Source organism: Lipomyces oligophaga (assembly GCF_038497815.1).
Source record: "Lipomyces oligophaga strain CBS 7107 unplaced genomic scaffold V1516scaffold_8, whole genome shotgun sequence".
Classification (NCBI taxonomy): Eukaryota; Fungi; Ascomycota; class Lipomycetes; order Lipomycetales; family Lipomycetaceae; genus Lipomyces; species [Lipomyces] oligophaga.
In genome coordinates, this window is record NW_027117792.1 from 311083 (window position 1) to 327497 (window position 16415).

Below are 16415 nucleotides of genomic sequence, written 5' to 3' on the forward strand. Positions count from 1 at the left end.
TGGTCCAGGCTGTTGAGATAGTCACGTGTAGTTGAATTTGTGAGATTGGAGACAGAGATGGGAAATGAAGATAATGAACATACATGGTAAACTTTAGGTAACAAGAAAGACAGAGAGAAATAGGTCTGCTTCTTTTCAGACCTTTTGGTTAAAAATTTGCATATTAAGTTCAGAGCCTGACATTTAGATTCCTAGATTGGACAAATTTCTACGGGGAAGACAACTTTGCCAGCTGAGCCGGTCCTTAGTCCCATCTTCCATTAAGGATGTAGCACACGCCTTCAATTTAGACCAGAGCTAGAATCGAAAAATTCACTAAATATATTTCACGATACGATAGAGGACTCACGTACAAAAATACTTAAGCAATAATCATAACTTTCAGAGCCTTCTCACGTCCAGCATTTCCGAAAACATCATACGCACTCAAAATGTCGTCCAGCTTGAACCGATGAGTAACCAACTCCTGCGGACGCAACTTGCCGCTCAACAAAATACGAAGCAACATGGCCGTCGAATTGGCATACACAACTCCCGTCGTGATACTAATATTCTTGATCCACAGATCCTGAAGCTGAAGATCGACAGGCGTTCCGTGTACGCCGACATTGGCAATACGACCTCCCGGCGAGATGATTGCCTGGCAGGTAGCAAACGTTGCCTGCGTTCCCACCGCTTCAATTGCAACGTCAACTCCAGGCTTTGCATCTCCTCCATCGGCAGCCATAATCGACTGTACGGCGCTCATGACACCGTTCGCTCCGCCCTTGGCCGCAGCAGAGAGCGGATTGATTGTGTCCGTTGCTCCGAGCTTGCGCGCAGTCTCAAGACGATTATCATCCGTATCAATCATAATGATCCGCCCGGGAGAGTAGAACTGTGCAGTGATTAAGGCAGACATTCCTACAGGTCCAGCTCCAACAATAGCGACAGTCTGACCAGGCTCGATCTTGCCATTGCGAACACCAACCTCAAATCCAGTAGGAAGTGCATCAGAAAGCATCAACAAGGCGTCATCCGCAATATGCGCAGGTGCATGATACAAAGAAGTATCAGCATACGCAATTCGAACGTATTCTGCTTGAGTGCCATCCAACAAATTGCCGAGAATCCATCCACCTGTAAGGCAGTGGCCTTGCATGCCGCGCTGACAATAGATACATTTACCGCAAGACGTGATACACGACACAATCACACGGTCACCGGACTTGAATGAAGACACCCCCGGACCGACACTCTCCACAATCCCAATTGCTTCATGACCAAGAATCCGGCCTGGCTCGCACGTTGCAACATCTCCTTTCAAAATATGAAGATCGGTACCGCAGATCGTGGTCGAAGTCACCTTGACTACTGCATCAGTAGCTTCCAGAAGCTTAGCCTTGGGGACTTTTTTCCACGACTTCTTTCCAGGGCCCTCATATACCAAAGCTTTCATAGTAGCCATTGTGTGTATGGATCGATAGTTATAATTCGATCTAATAGCACCAGTTAGTTGGATATATGATATTGCCAGTTTCAGACTACTTATGAATTCTGCTTACAGTAGAGTAATTTCTTGATTTGTGGACAGAAAGTTTGCCAAACTAGAGCTGTTTAAGTAATATTGGAGCTATAAAATGACTTGAGCTAGCCTTGCATAAATCTCGAGGTGTGCCTAATCTGTCAAGGTTGGCAGTGCCGAGACCATGCCCTTTTTATATTTCACACCTCAGTTTCATCAGGCTCTTGCATGAACTCATGACTTGTCCCGCGGCAGACCAGTACATGATCACAATTCCTTCCAAAAAATCATCCGTAGAACCGTAAACCAACACCTCTTGACGGATCTGTAGAATTAGCATAAGATCTTGTCAACCCCGCCCCCGCAGTCTCCGCAGACCTTAATCAAGAAGAGCTGCGTGATGGCTGGCATTACGTCGTCGCTACATACCCCGCCCCCGCATTAGTTCCTGGTCAGCGCATCCGCCGCACCAGGAGCTAAATGCGGAAATCCCAGTAGAATCTCTAAATTATTCTGATTATTTTAGTTTTAGCTTGATTTGCTCGTGTTACTAAGCAAATGTTCAGAGGATCTGTATGAGAATGGAAGCGTTCGATAATGTTGCAGATGACTGCGTGATGTATTCGATATTTCTTGCAGAAAGCGGCAGCGAATCTGCGAGTAATCCAGATTCAAATCAAGAACGTCGAGACCGTGAGCGAAAGAGACTTGACCAGATCAGGGTCGAGGCGGCTTCACTTGCTGCGACCTGGACAGAGTCCTACATTTGGAATCGGCAGCCCTTTCTTTTGCGTATGGCTGAGAAATTTCGTACGTTTTTTAAGTTGCTGGTCTTTGCTCCAAACTGAAACTGACGCTTGTTGTGCTCTAGAGAAGCCATGTTTAGTGGGCACTACAGAATTCGGCGACTGCATAGATGATGAATGGTTTATTGTTTTTATTCTGCGTTCTATTAGCAGTAAGTTTCGCGAGCTACAGATTCAGATTACGGATAACGATGGAGAGTTTCTTTTAATCCAGGCTGCTGAAGCGCTTCCCCGCTGGTTAAATCCTGACAATGCAGAAAATAGGGTCTGGATGATCGGAGGAGTTCTCCATATAATTTCTCCGAATGCGGCGGACCCTGACGAGTCTGAGATCCAGCCTTTGTCATTATTCGCGGCGCTTGATGTTCTCAACTCTGATACCTCTGATTCTAGAATGTTGCATTCCGATGATCTCCAAACTGAGGCGTTTGCTCATATCACCGAATATCCTGAAACTGCTCGCCGTAACATTCATCGAGCCCGGGTGCAAGTGCCCTTTCGGATAGCACAGTTACTCCACCTGTATCCAGAATACATCACTGCTGCGTGTGAATCGTTTATGCTCCGCGATCCACTTTCGATGCGGGTTTGCACGAAGATGGCTAACTTCCCCCCGGATCAGCCAGGATCGATGGTTACTTGCACCGTCAAGATGACACGTTTAACATATGCCCAGATGACTGGACAGAAAATTGCTGCACCACCCAAGTTTGTATTGCCAGCCATTATTCCAAACGACCCTGATTCTTTGGCATCTCGCGCAGATGCCGAATTAGGAATGAAAATCACTTGTGGGTTTGAACTTTTATGTGCGGGAGCAGGGAACTCCGAGAAACATAAGCTGCGAAAACGCGTGAGTTTTCAATGGGAATTTTATGCGTCCGTCTAACCGAGTCTAGGATCTGGCTAGTGACCAGCGATACAAGGCATTCATTGAGTCCTTACGCCGAGAGGGGTATTTTGCCAAAGCGAGACCCCGCACCAAAAAATACGCTGTATTGGTTGAAGAAGCTCAGAAATCGTATTTGCAAATATGCGGTGATGAATACGATACATCTTTGATTGGGAAAGATGTCATATTACGAATTCAACAGATTGCAACACATACACCAGAGCTCTCAACGAAGCAGATCGATGACTGGGCACGAGAAGTTCCTGATAGCGATGAATGGTTGAACGTTGATCTCGAAGAATTATCGGAAAAGTACCGACTCGATACGGAACCACAAGCTGGATCTGACGAACAAGAGTTTGATGAATTGAAATCCAAAGCACAAGGATTATTCGAAAAATTAAACTCATTTGTCAATGACAGACAATCCGGTCTTGGAGGTCTCGAGTTCGATGAGTGAGTTCTTACTTGTTGGGTTTGGCCAGTAGATTAACACTTACATAGCGATGTCGTTTCAAGCGACGAGTCTAGTATCGAAGATGATGATGTTGATGAAGATGAGTTCCTTGAATTTTTTTTGAAAGAAGCTTTGAGTATGTTTTACTTTTACTAGATTTGGTTTTGCACTAACAAAGTTGAAGATCTTTCCCCTGAAGAAATTGAACAGTTCCGTGCCGATCCGATCCCGATTCCGGATCCGTTGTCCAACAAGTCTAACCAGAGTCGACGAAAAAAATCAAATTCAAATTCAAATTCAACTTCAAAATCACAGTCAACCATGGAGCAGGTCTCATCTACTTCTCGAATTTCCGAAGTCACTGCCGACTATGACGACGACGACTCGGAAAATGAAGAACCAGTATCTTTCATGCCATCCCAGCTTTTAAACTCTTCACCAGAAGAGCAAATGCAAGTCCTAAAAAACTTGTTCGAAAGTATCTCCAGCCAAGGATCGGCGTCCGGACCCGCCTCAAATTTGATTGAGCGTATTTTGGGAAATCTACAGAATCTCGATGGAGCTTGAATGCGAAGCACTATTTTTGGTGGTCCTTACAGTTACCTGTACATAAGCGCTATGCGCAACGTGAGAGCCAGACTTACATACGATATATTTGAAATTCAGCTACAATAGAATAAATAATAGGCCAATTAACCCATATTAATAATCTCAAACGCAAAAAAATTCGCAATTCATGTTGGCAAATATCCAATTTTACTGCTTGCATGTTAATTACCTCTTTCAGTCTGAAAAACTTGAAATAGCTGTATTACATACCATGGGAATATCACCAATCGGCACGGCCGCAGCAGGTGCTACAGCAGCAGGCGTAGGAGCTGTTCCGCTGGTGTTAGCTCCGCCCACAAAATAATCTGCCATCTCGGCGTCAAGTTGTTCGACAGTCTTCTTGGGCCGTCTTGCCTTTCCGCCATTCTTACGCGGGCCACGAGCGTTAGTATTAGCAGCAGTATTCTTGTTTCCTTTCGCACTGGCAACAGCAGCTTTAGCCTTCGTTCGTGCTGCTTTAGTAGGCGCTACTACCGACTTGCTCGCTGGAGGTTGAATCCGATCGGCAAGCGTGCGCTTGTTCGGGTCAACAACAAGCTCAACCTGATTATTATTAGTCATATCAGTCTTAGCCCGTAAATGAGTTCTTTTAGCTCACATGCATGATTTTCTTGCCATCTACAGCAACGCCATTGAACTGATTCAACGTGGCGGACGCATCTCCAGGTCGATGGAAAATAATCGTCGCAGTACCAGTCGACTGACCCTTAGCGTTATAAGTAATTGAACACTTTTTGATGGGCCCGACAGCTGTACTAAAGTATTCCTATTAATAAGAAATCATGTAAATATCTCTTTGCAAAGTGAAATTAGCAGACTTTTGGCAGGTCGAAAAAAGCAATACAATAAAACATCAAATTCAGTTGGGAAACGCTACTGTCAGTATCAGAGGAAGGATTCATCGTTGCACACTTGAAAATCGGATCCTCAAAAAAAAACTTTATCGCTTCTCTTAAAATACAAGTCCCAATTATCTGCGCTGAAAAGAGATGCTGAAATCTGTGGGAAGCTGAACTATCGTGAGAGAGAGACGTTTTCCAAAATATAACTCCAGCAAGGCCGCACACAGAAACTCCGATATGATCAATAAAGCGAACGGGTATCAGATCCTTCTATTTTCTCCCACAAAAATATAACAATACTCCACGCAAGCTTAAGAAAAATATATGACGAGAATTGCAATAGTCGGACAAGGTCCAACATTTTCGACTTGTGTAAAATGATCGCATTACCAGGAGTAGACTAGTCTTGCATCGTTCGGACACACCAGTTTACGAACAAATAGCCACAAACTGAAATCTGAAATGAAAAACATTTCAGAATTTAATGAGCGCTGGCAAATAAATATTCCAGTCACTCTAGCCGATTGATCATGATCAGTATACTAACGAGTGAAGAGATCCTTATGCAGAGAAGTAATATACTAAGGGTGAAAGTATATTATACAATAAGATGATCTTGATCGCAATACACATAGAGTATTGACTAGGAATAATGCCTTACTTGCGAGTCGTAGAAAGATCGACAGCATGGTAGCAACCAGATATCGCTTTCAGGTCACATAAAGGACACCCACTCCTGTCAGAGACAGATCTCTTAAAATGTTTGTTCTTTAGTGTGACCAGGAGATGACAATTCATCATTTCAACATATTTTTGTTTCCGGATGCATATTTTCGCGTCTTTTGTTTGCCGCTTCGACCCGTCTCTGCTGACGAGGATCAACATACCTTAATTGAATCTTCCTTGACATCAGTAGGCTAGACCGAAATTAGTACACTTATTTCACAACAATCTGTATCATAGACTAAGCTTACCAAGTTAGAAATAATAACTTTGTCATTGGCCTCCAGTCTTACTGGAGGTAAAGAAGCCTTTGCGGGCTGTGATTGTCCCCGGCCAGGCTTAGGTACGCTCTTGCGGACTCCAGCTTGTTGTCCACTAAGACGAGCCTTATTGCGAGATCTAGGTCTTTTGACATTGCTCTGCGAAATGATCTCATCAAGCGATTTATCAAGATTGGAAGCCATTGCAAAACAATAGATCAGGAGTCTTGATCAAATAATGTTTGAGGCTTGAGTGGCAATTACAGGTAGGTGTATCGTTTGACACTCTGAAACCAAAAGCTTGAGACTGGCTAGTAAAAGGAATCACGACTTATATTTCAATACGTCAAATTCCAATCGATCAGAAATTGATTGCTCTAACGATCGATTATTAGAGGAGTGATGAAAGAAATTAGAGAAAGATAGGTGCAGTTTGTTAATCAAGGAGTAAAACCCTTTAGAACTGTGGTGAAAACAGTTGAACAAACTATGTGTACTAAACACTCAATATGTAAGCTTATAGGCAAGAGTAGCTACAAGAACTAATTGCAATTTGAGTAGAGCATCTTACATTATATAACCCTTAGAATATACAGTACACACTTAAATACAGCATACAATAAATATATGAAAATATTATTGTCAGATTTGGTTTTAAAATTGAAGTTTCAAATGGTAACAATCAAAAAAAAAGAAGCTTCCTTGCCAGGGGTCGAACCTGGAATCTCCCGCTAACTTCTAGTCAATCGTAGGCGGACGCCTTGCCATTGGGCCACAAGGAACAGTAGTTACTTTCTGGAAGCTTATCGATTTGGGACGGTTGTCATTGATAAAGGTCATTTTTTTAAGATACGCTATATGAGTATTTGTTCGGGCTGTATTTTCTTGCTTTAAAGAAATCTTGTTTGTAAAATATGGTAAAATAAAAATTTTCAAAAGACGTTGAGCTCCAATTATTTGATTAAGTATGCTAGTGGAGGAGTGGATTGTGTTGTCTTGCTAGGATGGGTGAATAGTGATTTGTCCAAAATTCAATTTGATAACGTCCCTGCGATGAAATTTCATATTTCATCAATCTCTTTCTCCAAATATTTATAATCAGCCTGTGTTAAAGATTCCAAAGCGCGCTTTGATATTTATTACCGTATTTTGATATCGAAATGGTAAGTTCTATTCATAGAATAGCTACCTTAATGAAGTAGGAACAACATTCCGATTGTATACTGACAATCGATCTAGAGTGCCATCGGTAGTCTACATGCTGATATGATCGTACGTAATCCATGATGGATCTTTTAATTTTCTTCTCTATTCTAACTAAATGAAGCATGATGCCTTGCTGGATTATTATGGAAAGCGCCTAGCCACATGTTCATCGGATAGCACCGTAAAGATATTCGAAATTGATGGAGAGAGTCAAAAACTCGTTGAAACACTACAAGGGTAAATTTCATATTCTAAAATAATTTTCGATTAATAAAATTGTTAATCATTGAATTATAGGCATGAAGGACCGGTTTGGCAAGTTAGCTGGGCTCATCCTAAATTTGGAGTTATTCTTGCATCGTGCTCTTATGACGGCAAAGTTCTGATTTGGAGAGAAGATGAATCCAGCAAGACCTGGACTAATATTTCACAGCATACTTCTCATTCAGAGTCTGTCAATAGTGTTCAATGGTCCCCTCCAGAACTTGGTGCAGTTTTATTGTGTGGTTCTTCTGATGGCACTGTTTCGATTGTTGACTTCAACGATGAGGGAAACACCAGTGCTGTTACAGTACCTGCTCATTCTGGCGCTGTATACACCGTCGCTTGGGCTTTAAATAGTGGAAACAGTAGACGATTTGTTTCCGGTGGGGCCGATGGTTTAGTCAAGGTTTGGAGTCAAGATCCTGTTAGCAATACTTATACAGAAGAAAAAGTTCTTGAAGGTCATTCGGACTGGGTCCGCGATTTGGCCTGGGCGCCTACTGTTCTTCCTAAATCTTATCTCGCAAGTGCTTCTGAAGATCGGACTGTTATGATTTGGACTCAAGAGCAAAGTGATGCTCCGTGGCAAAAGCATGAGCTAAAGGCTGAACAATTTCCTGATACTGTTTGGAGGGTCAATTGGTCTCTGTCAGGAAATGTTCTTGCCGTGAGCTGTGGGGATAACACAATAACACTTTGGAAAGAGAATGTTAAAGGCGACTGGGAACAGTGTGGTAATATCGAAGAATAGCTCAATCACATTCTCTAATTTTGATGTATATTCTTACGATCCGTCTTCTTAAATCTGTACACTTTCTATCCTTAAATGAATATACGTATAATCTATGATTCCAACTGCTTTTGTTTAAAAAGTTCGTTCGCCGAATATGCAGACCAACAATAGCACAACTGAAACAAACACATCAGCTCATAGCAACCCCAATGCAATGCTTTCCTCTGTTCTTGAACATTTCCCCTGAACAATTACAATAGAACATCTGAAAAGTCACGCTAATGTATAGTTCGAACAATGTAAAAAAGTAGATATCTATATAGTAATTAATTTGGGGACTCAAACATCGCACTAGTACAATTTTCTAACTTACGCTCTAGAGGCCAGAACCTCTTTCTCATTCGATACCGTAACCATGGCGTCATCAAAATAAAACCACTGGAAATCAATTATTAATTGAAAGTAAAAATGTAAATATTCAAGCGGATATTTACCTGTCCATCTCTAGTTTTCATAGAGCATGTGTAATGGCCGGTGTTAATTTTGCCAGTATGGCATACCACTCCAAACAAATCGTAGAGATAGCGCCTCTTAGAGGACGGTCGGGTGGTAAATGGAGTCATGTCAATCTCCATAGAAAATGGGATGTGACCATCGATTTTATTCGATTTCAATGAATGTTCAAATCGCTATTACGGTTAATGCATATACAGAGCGGAATATGATTCTAGTATCTACCTTCAATTGTATAGTTAAAACAACTGGCAGTTGCTTGATTTTCAGTTGCTTCGTGACCTCTTGTCGAGTTGAGCAAAATGAGCACATGTATTTTGTTTCCAGCTTCTCTGGACTTGTAAATCTAATTCAGTCAGTAAGAGGAAGGACGAAGTTAACAAAAGTAATTTACCTTTCAAGGCATTTCTGAAGAGAAGGCATTTTTGAGTTGCTCGGATCCTTTCGGTCTTTTATTTCTAGACTGAGATCCATAAAGGGATCGACAGTCTCGGTAACGTTAGAACAGTTCGGACAAGTGATATTACTCTGAAGGTGGCCTCGAAATGTACGGTGAACAATACAAGAGCAAACATTGGAATCAATTCGAGCGATATTCGTAGAAGTGCCATGTAGCTGATCAAGTATGAACTGCAAAAATTCATGAGCGTCTTGTTCGGAATATCCTGCGAGTGAGCGCTGAGTTCGCCAGGCAGTTGTTAAAAGCTGCGCTGGACCAAATCCCGTGGTCGAAGGTGAGGCAAAAAACTGGAGAAACTCATTTAGTAGTCATAATTGATACTTTGGAAGAAGCCTACCTCAGTAAATATATCGTCCAAACAGCAATTCAAGCAATTTTCCCGCTCGCACTGTTTACTATTATGACCTCCGCTGAGAAAATCGTTACGGACAATAGGGTTATGAACCAGACTCTGTAAGATAACTGACATAAAGCAGGTAGCCCCCATATTCAAAAACCCTCGTAATCCTGACTGAGCAGGGCATGGAGGTATTCTCGATCGTTTCTCAAGTAGTTGTTTGTCATCTGTCTGATCACTGGTTTGTGGTCGTTTCCGCAGTTCTAAATGTGATTAGCTATGAAGAATATATCTCAAGGAAGACTAACTGGAAGCAAAGCTATTATCCATGCATTCAGACTTGATGTGCTCAATCATGTAATTGAATACATAATCTCGGCAATAAAAGCAATACAGATTTCCAGATCTTGAATCGACTCCTAAACTTGTCTTAGCAAAGTCGGATTGGCCAGAGCCGATTTCATTTGTAAGTACCAAATATATGCCCGGTCTCTTTGTGATGTGCTTCGGCATGTCTATTCTTTCTACAGCCAACAAAAGGGCATTGCAAGCAGAAAAAAGTAGTCGTCAACATCTCGCTGCACTTCCTGCAGCGGCGAACCTGAAAGGCCGACAACTTGAATTCGTTATATCAGCAACCAAACAGTTTTCCAAAGGTATAAGCTTACATCGGTATCCTTATGCTGCAATTCAAGTGCAACTCTTACAGCCTGGCGGTAGCTCCTCAAGGCAATATCCTTTGATGAAGAAGAGAGCAATTGTTTGACATGAATACATCCAATTGATTGTGGGGCTAGTTCATCGTCCCGGCAAATCCCAAATGTCGTGGCAACGCTTGGAGCACCGACTGATTCTGCCCTAGTGATCACATTCTTATGTCCGCCATGCTGACGATTCATTTTGAACTCAAAATTTGAACCGTAAGAAGCTTTCGTAGAATACTAAACTGAAATTTAAGCCCTTTCAAGTGTCGAGGCAATTTTGGTGGGCCGAGGTATTTGCACGGCACCACTTGATCAAAAATGCCTACCGCCTGTCAACTATGCTGGTCAATGTCAGTCCTTATGTCTCGACTTTTCTCTCCAGATAGTTTTCACTTATATAAATTTACCTTATCCCTCGCGATAGTCTCTTCGAGCCAATCTATCCTGACTCATGAAATCCGCTCAAAGGTCGAATTTCATTTAGACATATCGGTTCAAGGATAGATCAACTGTAGGTGGGAATGGGAGTTCAAAGAGATTATCACGTGCCTGGTAGAAATATTTGATTGAAATCAACGTAATGGCAGTATCAGATTTAAAATTAGTGTCCAGATATTATTGTTATTGTGAGCATAAATCTTAATCATGTCCGTGGTGACTGCGAAACGTCGTGTTATCGAGAAATCCCCTCTTACGTTATCACAAAAAGTCTTTGTTCGATCTCGCAAGGGCAAGGCGTCAAAAATTGTTCAAGAACATTACTTGAGAGATGATATCCCTTGTTCTTCGCAGTTATGTGCTTCATGTTCTCTTGATCCACCCAAAGATTCCTCGGGAATAGGTATGTATAATCAGAATTTAGGATAGGCGATTTATTAATTTGAATAAGCACGTCCGTTCGTTCTTTCGAATGAACCTTATTCAGTGAAACCGTGGGGTCCACACTATTTAGTGCCAGACACGAATATTTACGTGAAAGCGGTATGTCATCATAACTGACGATATATGCGCTATTATTCTAACTATATTCAGATGGATTTGCTGGAAAATAGGTCTGCATTTTACGATGTGATTGTGATGCAGACTGCTTTGGAGGAACTTAAGAACATAAGTCTGCCACTTTACAACCGACTGCGGGCTCTTACCAAGAGCCAAGACAAACGATTCTACGTGTTTCACAATAATTTTAGACAGGAGACATTTGTTGAACGCATGTCAGGCGAGAGTGCTAATGATCATAATGATCGTGCTATCCGTACCGCATGTGCTTGGTATAAGGTTCATTTACAGGAAATGGCAAAATCTCCACCTTCGGTTCTTCTTTTGACAGATGACAGAGAAAATTTGCGCAAAGCCAAAGAGATTGGTCTTTCTTCTACAAACCTAGAATCATACCTATCTAAAATTCCTAATGGCGAAACTTTGTTTGACATGATTGCTGTTGAGAATGACGGACCAAAATCAAAGGCTGGCTCTCAAGAGCAGAGGGCATATGACGAGCATTATTCTTCTGCCAGAATAGAAGGCGGAATCAGAGATGGAATTTTGCATCAAGGAATTTTAAATATCAGTCAGTACAATTATCTAGAAGGAACAGTCAGTGTCGACAGTTTTGATAGACCTTTACTTGTCTTAGGTAGAGAATCTCTCAACCGAGCTATTCAAGGCGATGTGGTAGTTGTTGAGCTACTTTCTAAATCACAATGGAAGCATCCTTCAACAAAAATAATAGAGGAAGCTGTTGTTACGAAGAATGAAAATCCTGACGACGAGGAAGGGGAGCAGAATCTAGTAACAGCGGAGGAACGACGAGCACTTGTTGACCTGGCGCATCAAGCACAACGTACTTCGGCTGAATATGCAATTCAACCCACGGCGAAAGTTGTCGGAATTGTTAATCGTCGGACTCGTTCATATGTTGGTCATATCGATCCTTCTTCGATTCCTCTACAAAGTTCAGGTGCTCGACGCCAAACCTCTGTGTTTGTTTTACCATTGAATAAACAAATTCCCAAGATTCGGATTTTTACGCGCCAGGCCGAGATTCTAGCAGGAAACCGTTTGTTGGTGTCTATTGACAAGTGGGAGTCGACTTCTAGGCATCCAATGGGCCATTTCATTCGCAACCTTGGCGAAATTGAATCCGCTGAAGCTGAAACGGAGGCAGTACTGTTAGAATATGAGGTCGAGTATCAGCCATTTACACAGTCTGTTCTTGATTGCCTTCCCGCGGAAGGCCATAATTGGCAAGTCCCCGAGAAATCCGATCCACGATGGGAAGGCCGAGAAGACTTACGAGATTTGCCAATTTGCAGTATCGATCCTCCTGGATGTCAAGATATTGATGATGCCCTTCATGCACGACCACTACCCAATGGCAATTATGAGGTGGGCGTGCATATTGCTGACGTATCACATTTTGTAAAGCCGGATAACGCGATGGACTCTGAAGCAGCATCTAGAGGTACCACGGTTTATCTTGTAGATAAGCGTATCGACATGTTACCAGTTTTACTAGGAACTGATTTATGCTCGCTTCGGCCTTATGTCGAACGTTTTGCCTTTTCTGCTATTTGGGAAATGTCGGAAGATGCAGAAATTCAGAATGTACGTTTTACAAAGTCAGTAATTCAGTCCAAGGAGGCCTTCAGTTATGAGCAGGCTCAGCTCCGGATCGATGATAAGACACAGAGAGATCCACTAACTGAAGCGATGCGGACTTTACTTCGGTTATCCAAAATATTAAGACAGAAACGTATGGATGCTGGCGCTCTTAATCTGGCAAGCCCAGAAGTCAAAGTTCAGGTCGAAAGTGAGACGTCAGACCCTGGCGATATTGAGATAAAGAAATTACTCGATACAAATTCCCTAGTTGAAGAGTTTATGCTCTTGGCCAATATCAGTGTAGCCACAAAAATATACGAGCTTTTCCCTCAGTCGGCAATGCTTAGGTATGAGATGATACAGTATCGATATTTGAAATCTAGCTAACCCAGTTTTAGACGACATGGAACGCCCCCAAAAGCCAACTTTGAGGTATTGGCCGATCAGCTCCGAGTAGTAAAGGGCATGACTTTGAAAATGAGTACTTCTCGGGAACTTGCTGACAGCTTGGACACATGTGTAGATAAAAATGATCCGTTTTTGAATACCCTGGTTCGAATCATGGCAACGAGATGTATGCTCGCCGCCGAATATTTTTGTTCAGGATCGATTGCTTATACTGAGTTTGCGCACTATGGTCTTGCTACGCCGATTTACACACATTGGACGAGTCCAATCCGGCGATATGCAGATATTGTGGCACACCGACAGCTTGCTGCAGCAATTTCATATGAGCCTCTTCACGAAAGTCTACGAGACAAGCCCAGACTTGAACGGATTTGCCAAAATATTAACCGTCGACATCGTAACGCTCAGTTCGCGGGTAGGGCGTCTATAGAGTATCATGTTGGGCGCTTTTTGAAGAACAAGGAAATCGAGACAGAAGGATACATTATGAAAGTGTTTTCAAATGGTTTCGTTGTATTCGTGACACAATTCCAAATTGAAAGTGCGATTCGGATAAGTGAATTGACCGGTCCCGAAATTCCTAACGAGTTTGATGAAGAACACTACCAACTAGTACTCTATCCTGATACGGAAAGAGAGATAAAGTTACAGCTCTTTGATAAGGTGATAGTTCGCGTCGAAACGGAACTAGAAGAGAGTACTGGAAAAAGAAAAGTGGTGTTGAGATTGAAATCTCCAAAACTCACTCCTTAGTTCTTTGTATAATATATCTGATTTGTCATTGCTATATGTAGTTCACTAAATCCCGATTTTCTTAATAATTATCCTAACTCAAAATTCCTTGTTGCTGATATCATTAAAATTCGCGCATGCAAAAATTCTATATCAATCATATTTACAGTTGAAACGAGATAATAGCGCTACAATACAGCTCGCCAGTTGGAAATGGTTTTGCATCAGCTAAATTTAGATTTAACCAATAGATCTTGACATGAAAGCACAAATTTCTCGCAGTCGGCCGCGTTAGCCTCCGGATTTTCCAGCTGCCATTCAATTACAGTCTCGAGAAAAGATTTCATCCACGCACCGGGCTTGATTTTTAGTAAACTGCAAATTTGCTTCCCCTATCAAGTCACAAGTATTAGATGTAGCGCTCAAAATAATATCGCCAAGTTTTACTCACATTTATAAGTGGCTTGATGTTCCACGAGTTTTCGAGTTTGTTCAGCTCTATGAAATGAATGAAACTCTCATATTTACCGATTATCTGCGCCTCTCCTAATGAAGCCTTGTTTTCATACAAATCCAAAACTAGAGCACAGAATAATGTCTGCCTCCATCGCTCTCCGCAGGAACGTATTAATAGCCCTGGATGTGAAATTAGAGAAAACTTCTAAACGAGCTAAATCAGTAATACACATACCTGCATCCTTTCGTAACCATTCATTTGCCGATACAAATGACAGTACATGAGGGCTCTTGGTAACCAAATCACTAGTGGCAGTAGCAATTGAAGTAGAAAGCTTTATCGAGTCGCGGACGACTCTAAAGCTTGCGACCGATGGCTTGCCGGATCCTAGAGTTACTCCTGCTAAGTGACTCAGAGAAGCAAACAGATAAATCAGAGCAATCTCTTTGTGATCAGCAGTAATTTCAGTTGAAAGAATTGGTACATTCTTCCGTCTTAAAAGATCGTCAACGAAGTAAATCAGAGTATTAAGACGTGACGGCTCCGGTTTCGCTTCAAGGACCACGGTCTGCGGAGGAAGACAGAAGATTGCATCTTCCAATCCAGAATTATGAATAAGGGAAAGTCCTAAAACAGGATCCGGACCTGCGTCGCGTGAGAAGGGTTTTATCAATTTGCTCAGGAACGATGCTAACCTGTTAAAATCTTGTACAATTCAGTGCCAACACGTTCTCGGCTGATCTTTTCTATCAGAGCAATCTAAAACGGAATCAGCACTTTCCTTTCCTAAAAGATTTAGAGCAGCATAAATACCTTAATTTCGGGAAGGCTTAAGCTATCAAAAGCTGATTTTTCGATCTGAAAATTGTATCGACTAGCAAATCGGATGAGTCGCAATGCCCGCAATGGATCGTCTTGAAAAGTTTTAAACGGTTCTAATGGAGTACGTAATATTCCGGATTTTAAGTCATCCAGTCCTCTGCCGGTGAAGTCCTCGACTTGGCTTGTCTGTAAGTTGTAGAAAAGCGCGTTCAGGGTCGCATCGCGTCGGAGAGCATCTTCTTCGGGTGTTCCAAACCGCTAGAAATTGAATCAGCAAGTTATTACAGCATGCAGATCGTTTAACTCTACCATAATGGGAATTCTGCTCGATTCTGTATATTCCTCGCTGCGGAGATTGACAAGATCAACGTCTATTCCATATATCATTGTTGTAGTAGTCTCAAGGTGCTTTGATGAATCCGGATTCATAGCGATTTTGTGCAACCCTTGCATGGCATTTGAAAATTTCTCCTCGTGCTCAGAAAACTCACTGAGCGCAACGCCGAAATTGTATCCCGTCATACGATTAACAGCAACGTCAAGATCGGAGCTGGGTAAACCAAGAAGCTAAGGACTATCTTAGATCAGGTCTGTTGAGCAGCTATGGATAACTCGTACCTTATCACGAACCCAGCCTCCGGTTAAACGTAAGACCAAGTTTTCAGATCGTTCAGGATCATTTTTGTCGATCTCAGCGGAAGCTGCAACAAGGAATTCGCATATTTGCTGCTCCTTCTCGTCTAATCTGAGTTCTGACAGCTGCTCAATTGGGAACTTCATCCAGGTCGATTGCGAACGGTATGGAATGCTGGTTTCGCACCAAACGTGTCTGATGAATATCCGTGATAGTTTAAATGAGAAAATACTACACGAAAAAACTGAGCTTTTGTGTTTACAATTTAACAGACCAGTAAATAGCATTGTCGCCGGCTTCACCCTGAATTCGAAATTCTGTGAGAGTTGATCTCCCAGTTACGGTAGGTTCAAGATCCTGATCATCCCTAACGCAATTAATAACGAACTACAAAGAATTAATGAAGACCAAAAAATTATTCTCTATTCCACTAAATCAACTCCAGCTA

The 16415-nt window shown here is 42.0% G+C and overlaps 7 protein-coding genes and 1 non-coding gene across 8 annotated transcripts; 3 read left to right on the plus strand and 5 right to left on the minus strand.

The window, feature by feature from the left end:
• Positions 1 to 86: 86 nt before the first annotated feature.
• On the minus strand, positions 87 to 1870 carry V1516DRAFT_681007 (bifunctional alcohol dehydrogenase). Its single transcript, XM_066923184.1, has one exon. The coding sequence runs from the start codon at positions 1445 to 1447 to the stop codon at positions 362 to 364; it is 1086 nt and encodes a 361-aa protein (XP_066775353.1). The 5' UTR covers positions 1448 to 1870; the 3' UTR covers positions 87 to 361.
• Positions 1871 to 2036: 166 nt separating this feature from the next.
• V1516DRAFT_681009 (SGT1 protein-domain-containing protein) lies at positions 2037 to 4358 on the plus strand. The gene is made up of 5 exons (XM_066923185.1): positions 2037 to 2314; positions 2376 to 3163; positions 3210 to 3658; positions 3707 to 3795; positions 3844 to 4358. Exons 1-5 carry the CDS (start codon positions 2080 to 2082, stop codon positions 4224 to 4226), a joined length of 1944 nt encoding a protein of 647 aa, XP_066775354.1. The 5' UTR covers positions 2037 to 2079; the 3' UTR covers positions 4227 to 4358.
• On the minus strand, positions 4288 to 6297 carry V1516DRAFT_656016 (uncharacterized protein; the record flags this gene model as incomplete). The annotated part of the gene is made up of 5 exons (XM_066920333.1): positions 4288 to 4418; positions 4479 to 4811; positions 4867 to 5034; positions 5998 to 6027; positions 6085 to 6297. The coding sequence occupies 5 exons, from the start codon at positions 6295 to 6297 to the stop codon at positions 4416 to 4418; spliced, it is 747 nt and encodes a 248-aa protein (XP_066775355.1). The 3' UTR covers positions 4288 to 4415.
• A 493-nt stretch (positions 6298 to 6790) lies between these two features.
• V1516DRAFT_t69 lies at positions 6791 to 6875 on the minus strand. The gene has a single exon. It is a non-coding gene; the product is annotated as a tRNA-Arg (tRNA).
• Positions 6876 to 7145: 270 nt separating this feature from the next.
• On the plus strand, positions 7146 to 8418 carry V1516DRAFT_681019 (WD40-repeat-containing domain protein). The gene is made up of 4 exons (XM_066923186.1): positions 7146 to 7256; positions 7333 to 7365; positions 7421 to 7536; positions 7597 to 8418. The coding sequence occupies exons 1-4, from the start codon at positions 7254 to 7256 to the stop codon at positions 8312 to 8314; spliced, it is 870 nt and encodes a 289-aa protein (XP_066775356.1). The 5' UTR covers positions 7146 to 7253; the 3' UTR covers positions 8315 to 8418.
• Positions 8419 to 8574: 156 nt separating this feature from the next.
• Positions 8575 to 10505, minus strand: V1516DRAFT_628900 (uncharacterized protein; the record flags this gene model as incomplete). Its single annotated transcript, XM_066919865.1, has 9 exons — positions 8575 to 8611; positions 8670 to 8734; positions 8791 to 8985; positions 9035 to 9155; positions 9204 to 9556; positions 9607 to 9869; positions 9915 to 10025; positions 10081 to 10222; positions 10275 to 10505. The coding sequence occupies 9 exons, from the start codon at positions 10503 to 10505 to the stop codon at positions 8575 to 8577; spliced, it is 1518 nt and encodes a 505-aa protein (XP_066775357.1).
• A 418-nt stretch (positions 10506 to 10923) lies between these two features.
• V1516DRAFT_656025 (uncharacterized protein) lies at positions 10924 to 14109 on the plus strand. Its single transcript, XM_066920334.1, has 4 exons — positions 10924 to 11151; positions 11200 to 11291; positions 11343 to 13261; positions 13313 to 14109. Exons 1-4 carry the CDS (start codon positions 10956 to 10958, stop codon positions 14073 to 14075), a joined length of 2970 nt encoding a protein of 989 aa, XP_066775358.1. The 5' UTR covers positions 10924 to 10955; the 3' UTR covers positions 14076 to 14109.
• Positions 13804 to 16307, minus strand: V1516DRAFT_642678 (uncharacterized protein). The gene is made up of 7 exons (XM_066920124.1): positions 15952 to 16307; positions 15643 to 15900; positions 15325 to 15591; positions 15207 to 15270; positions 14746 to 15156; positions 14506 to 14690; positions 13804 to 14446 (listed from the first exon to the last, which is right to left on the minus strand). Exons 1-7 carry the CDS (start codon positions 16252 to 16254, stop codon positions 14279 to 14281), a joined length of 1656 nt encoding a protein of 551 aa, XP_066775359.1. The 5' UTR covers positions 16255 to 16307; the 3' UTR covers positions 13804 to 14278.
• Positions 16308 to 16415: the final 108 nt, after the last annotated feature.

Coding starts and splice junctions, on each gene's coding strand:
- V1516DRAFT_681009 (XM_066923185.1), top strand. CDS start 2,080: ATGAGAATGGAAGCGTTCGATAATGTTGCAGATGACTGCGTGATGTAT. Junction 3,164..3,209: donor AACATAAGCTGCGAAAACGC/GTGAGTTTTCAA, acceptor AACCGAGTCTAG/GATCTGGCTAGTGACCAGCG. Junction 3,659..3,706: donor GGAGGTCTCGAGTTCGATGA/GTGAGTTCTTAC, acceptor ACACTTACATAG/CGATGTCGTTTCAAGCGACG.
- V1516DRAFT_681019 (XM_066923186.1), top strand. Junction 7,366..7,420: donor GTCTACATGCTGATATGATC/GTACGTAATCCA, acceptor AACTAAATGAAG/CATGATGCCTTGCTGGATTA. Junction 7,537..7,596: donor CTCGTTGAAACACTACAAGG/GTAAATTTCATA, acceptor ATTGAATTATAG/GCATGAAGGACCGGTTTGGC.
- V1516DRAFT_681007 (XM_066923184.1), bottom strand. CDS start 1,447: ATGGCTACTATGAAAGCTTTGGTATATGAGGGCCCTGGAAAGAAGTCG.
- V1516DRAFT_656025 (XM_066920334.1), top strand. CDS start 10,956: ATGTCCGTGGTGACTGCGAAACGTCGTGTTATCGAGAAATCCCCTCTT. Junction 11,152..11,199: donor CAAAGATTCCTCGGGAATAG/GTATGTATAATC, acceptor AATTTGAATAAG/CACGTCCGTTCGTTCTTTCG. Junction 13,262..13,312: donor CCTCAGTCGGCAATGCTTAG/GTATGAGATGAT, acceptor ACCCAGTTTTAG/ACGACATGGAACGCCCCCAA.
- V1516DRAFT_642678 (XM_066920124.1), bottom strand. CDS start 16,254: ATGCTATTTACTGGTCTGTTAAATTGTAAACACAAAAGCTCAGTTTTT. Junction 14,691..14,745: donor ATGGTTACGAAAGGATGCAG/GTATGTGTATTA, acceptor TTTCACATCCAG/GGCTATTAATACGTTCCTGC. Junction 14,447..14,505: donor ACATCAAGCCACTTATAAAT/GTGAGTAAAACT, acceptor GTGACTTGATAG/GGGAAGCAAATTTGCAGTTT.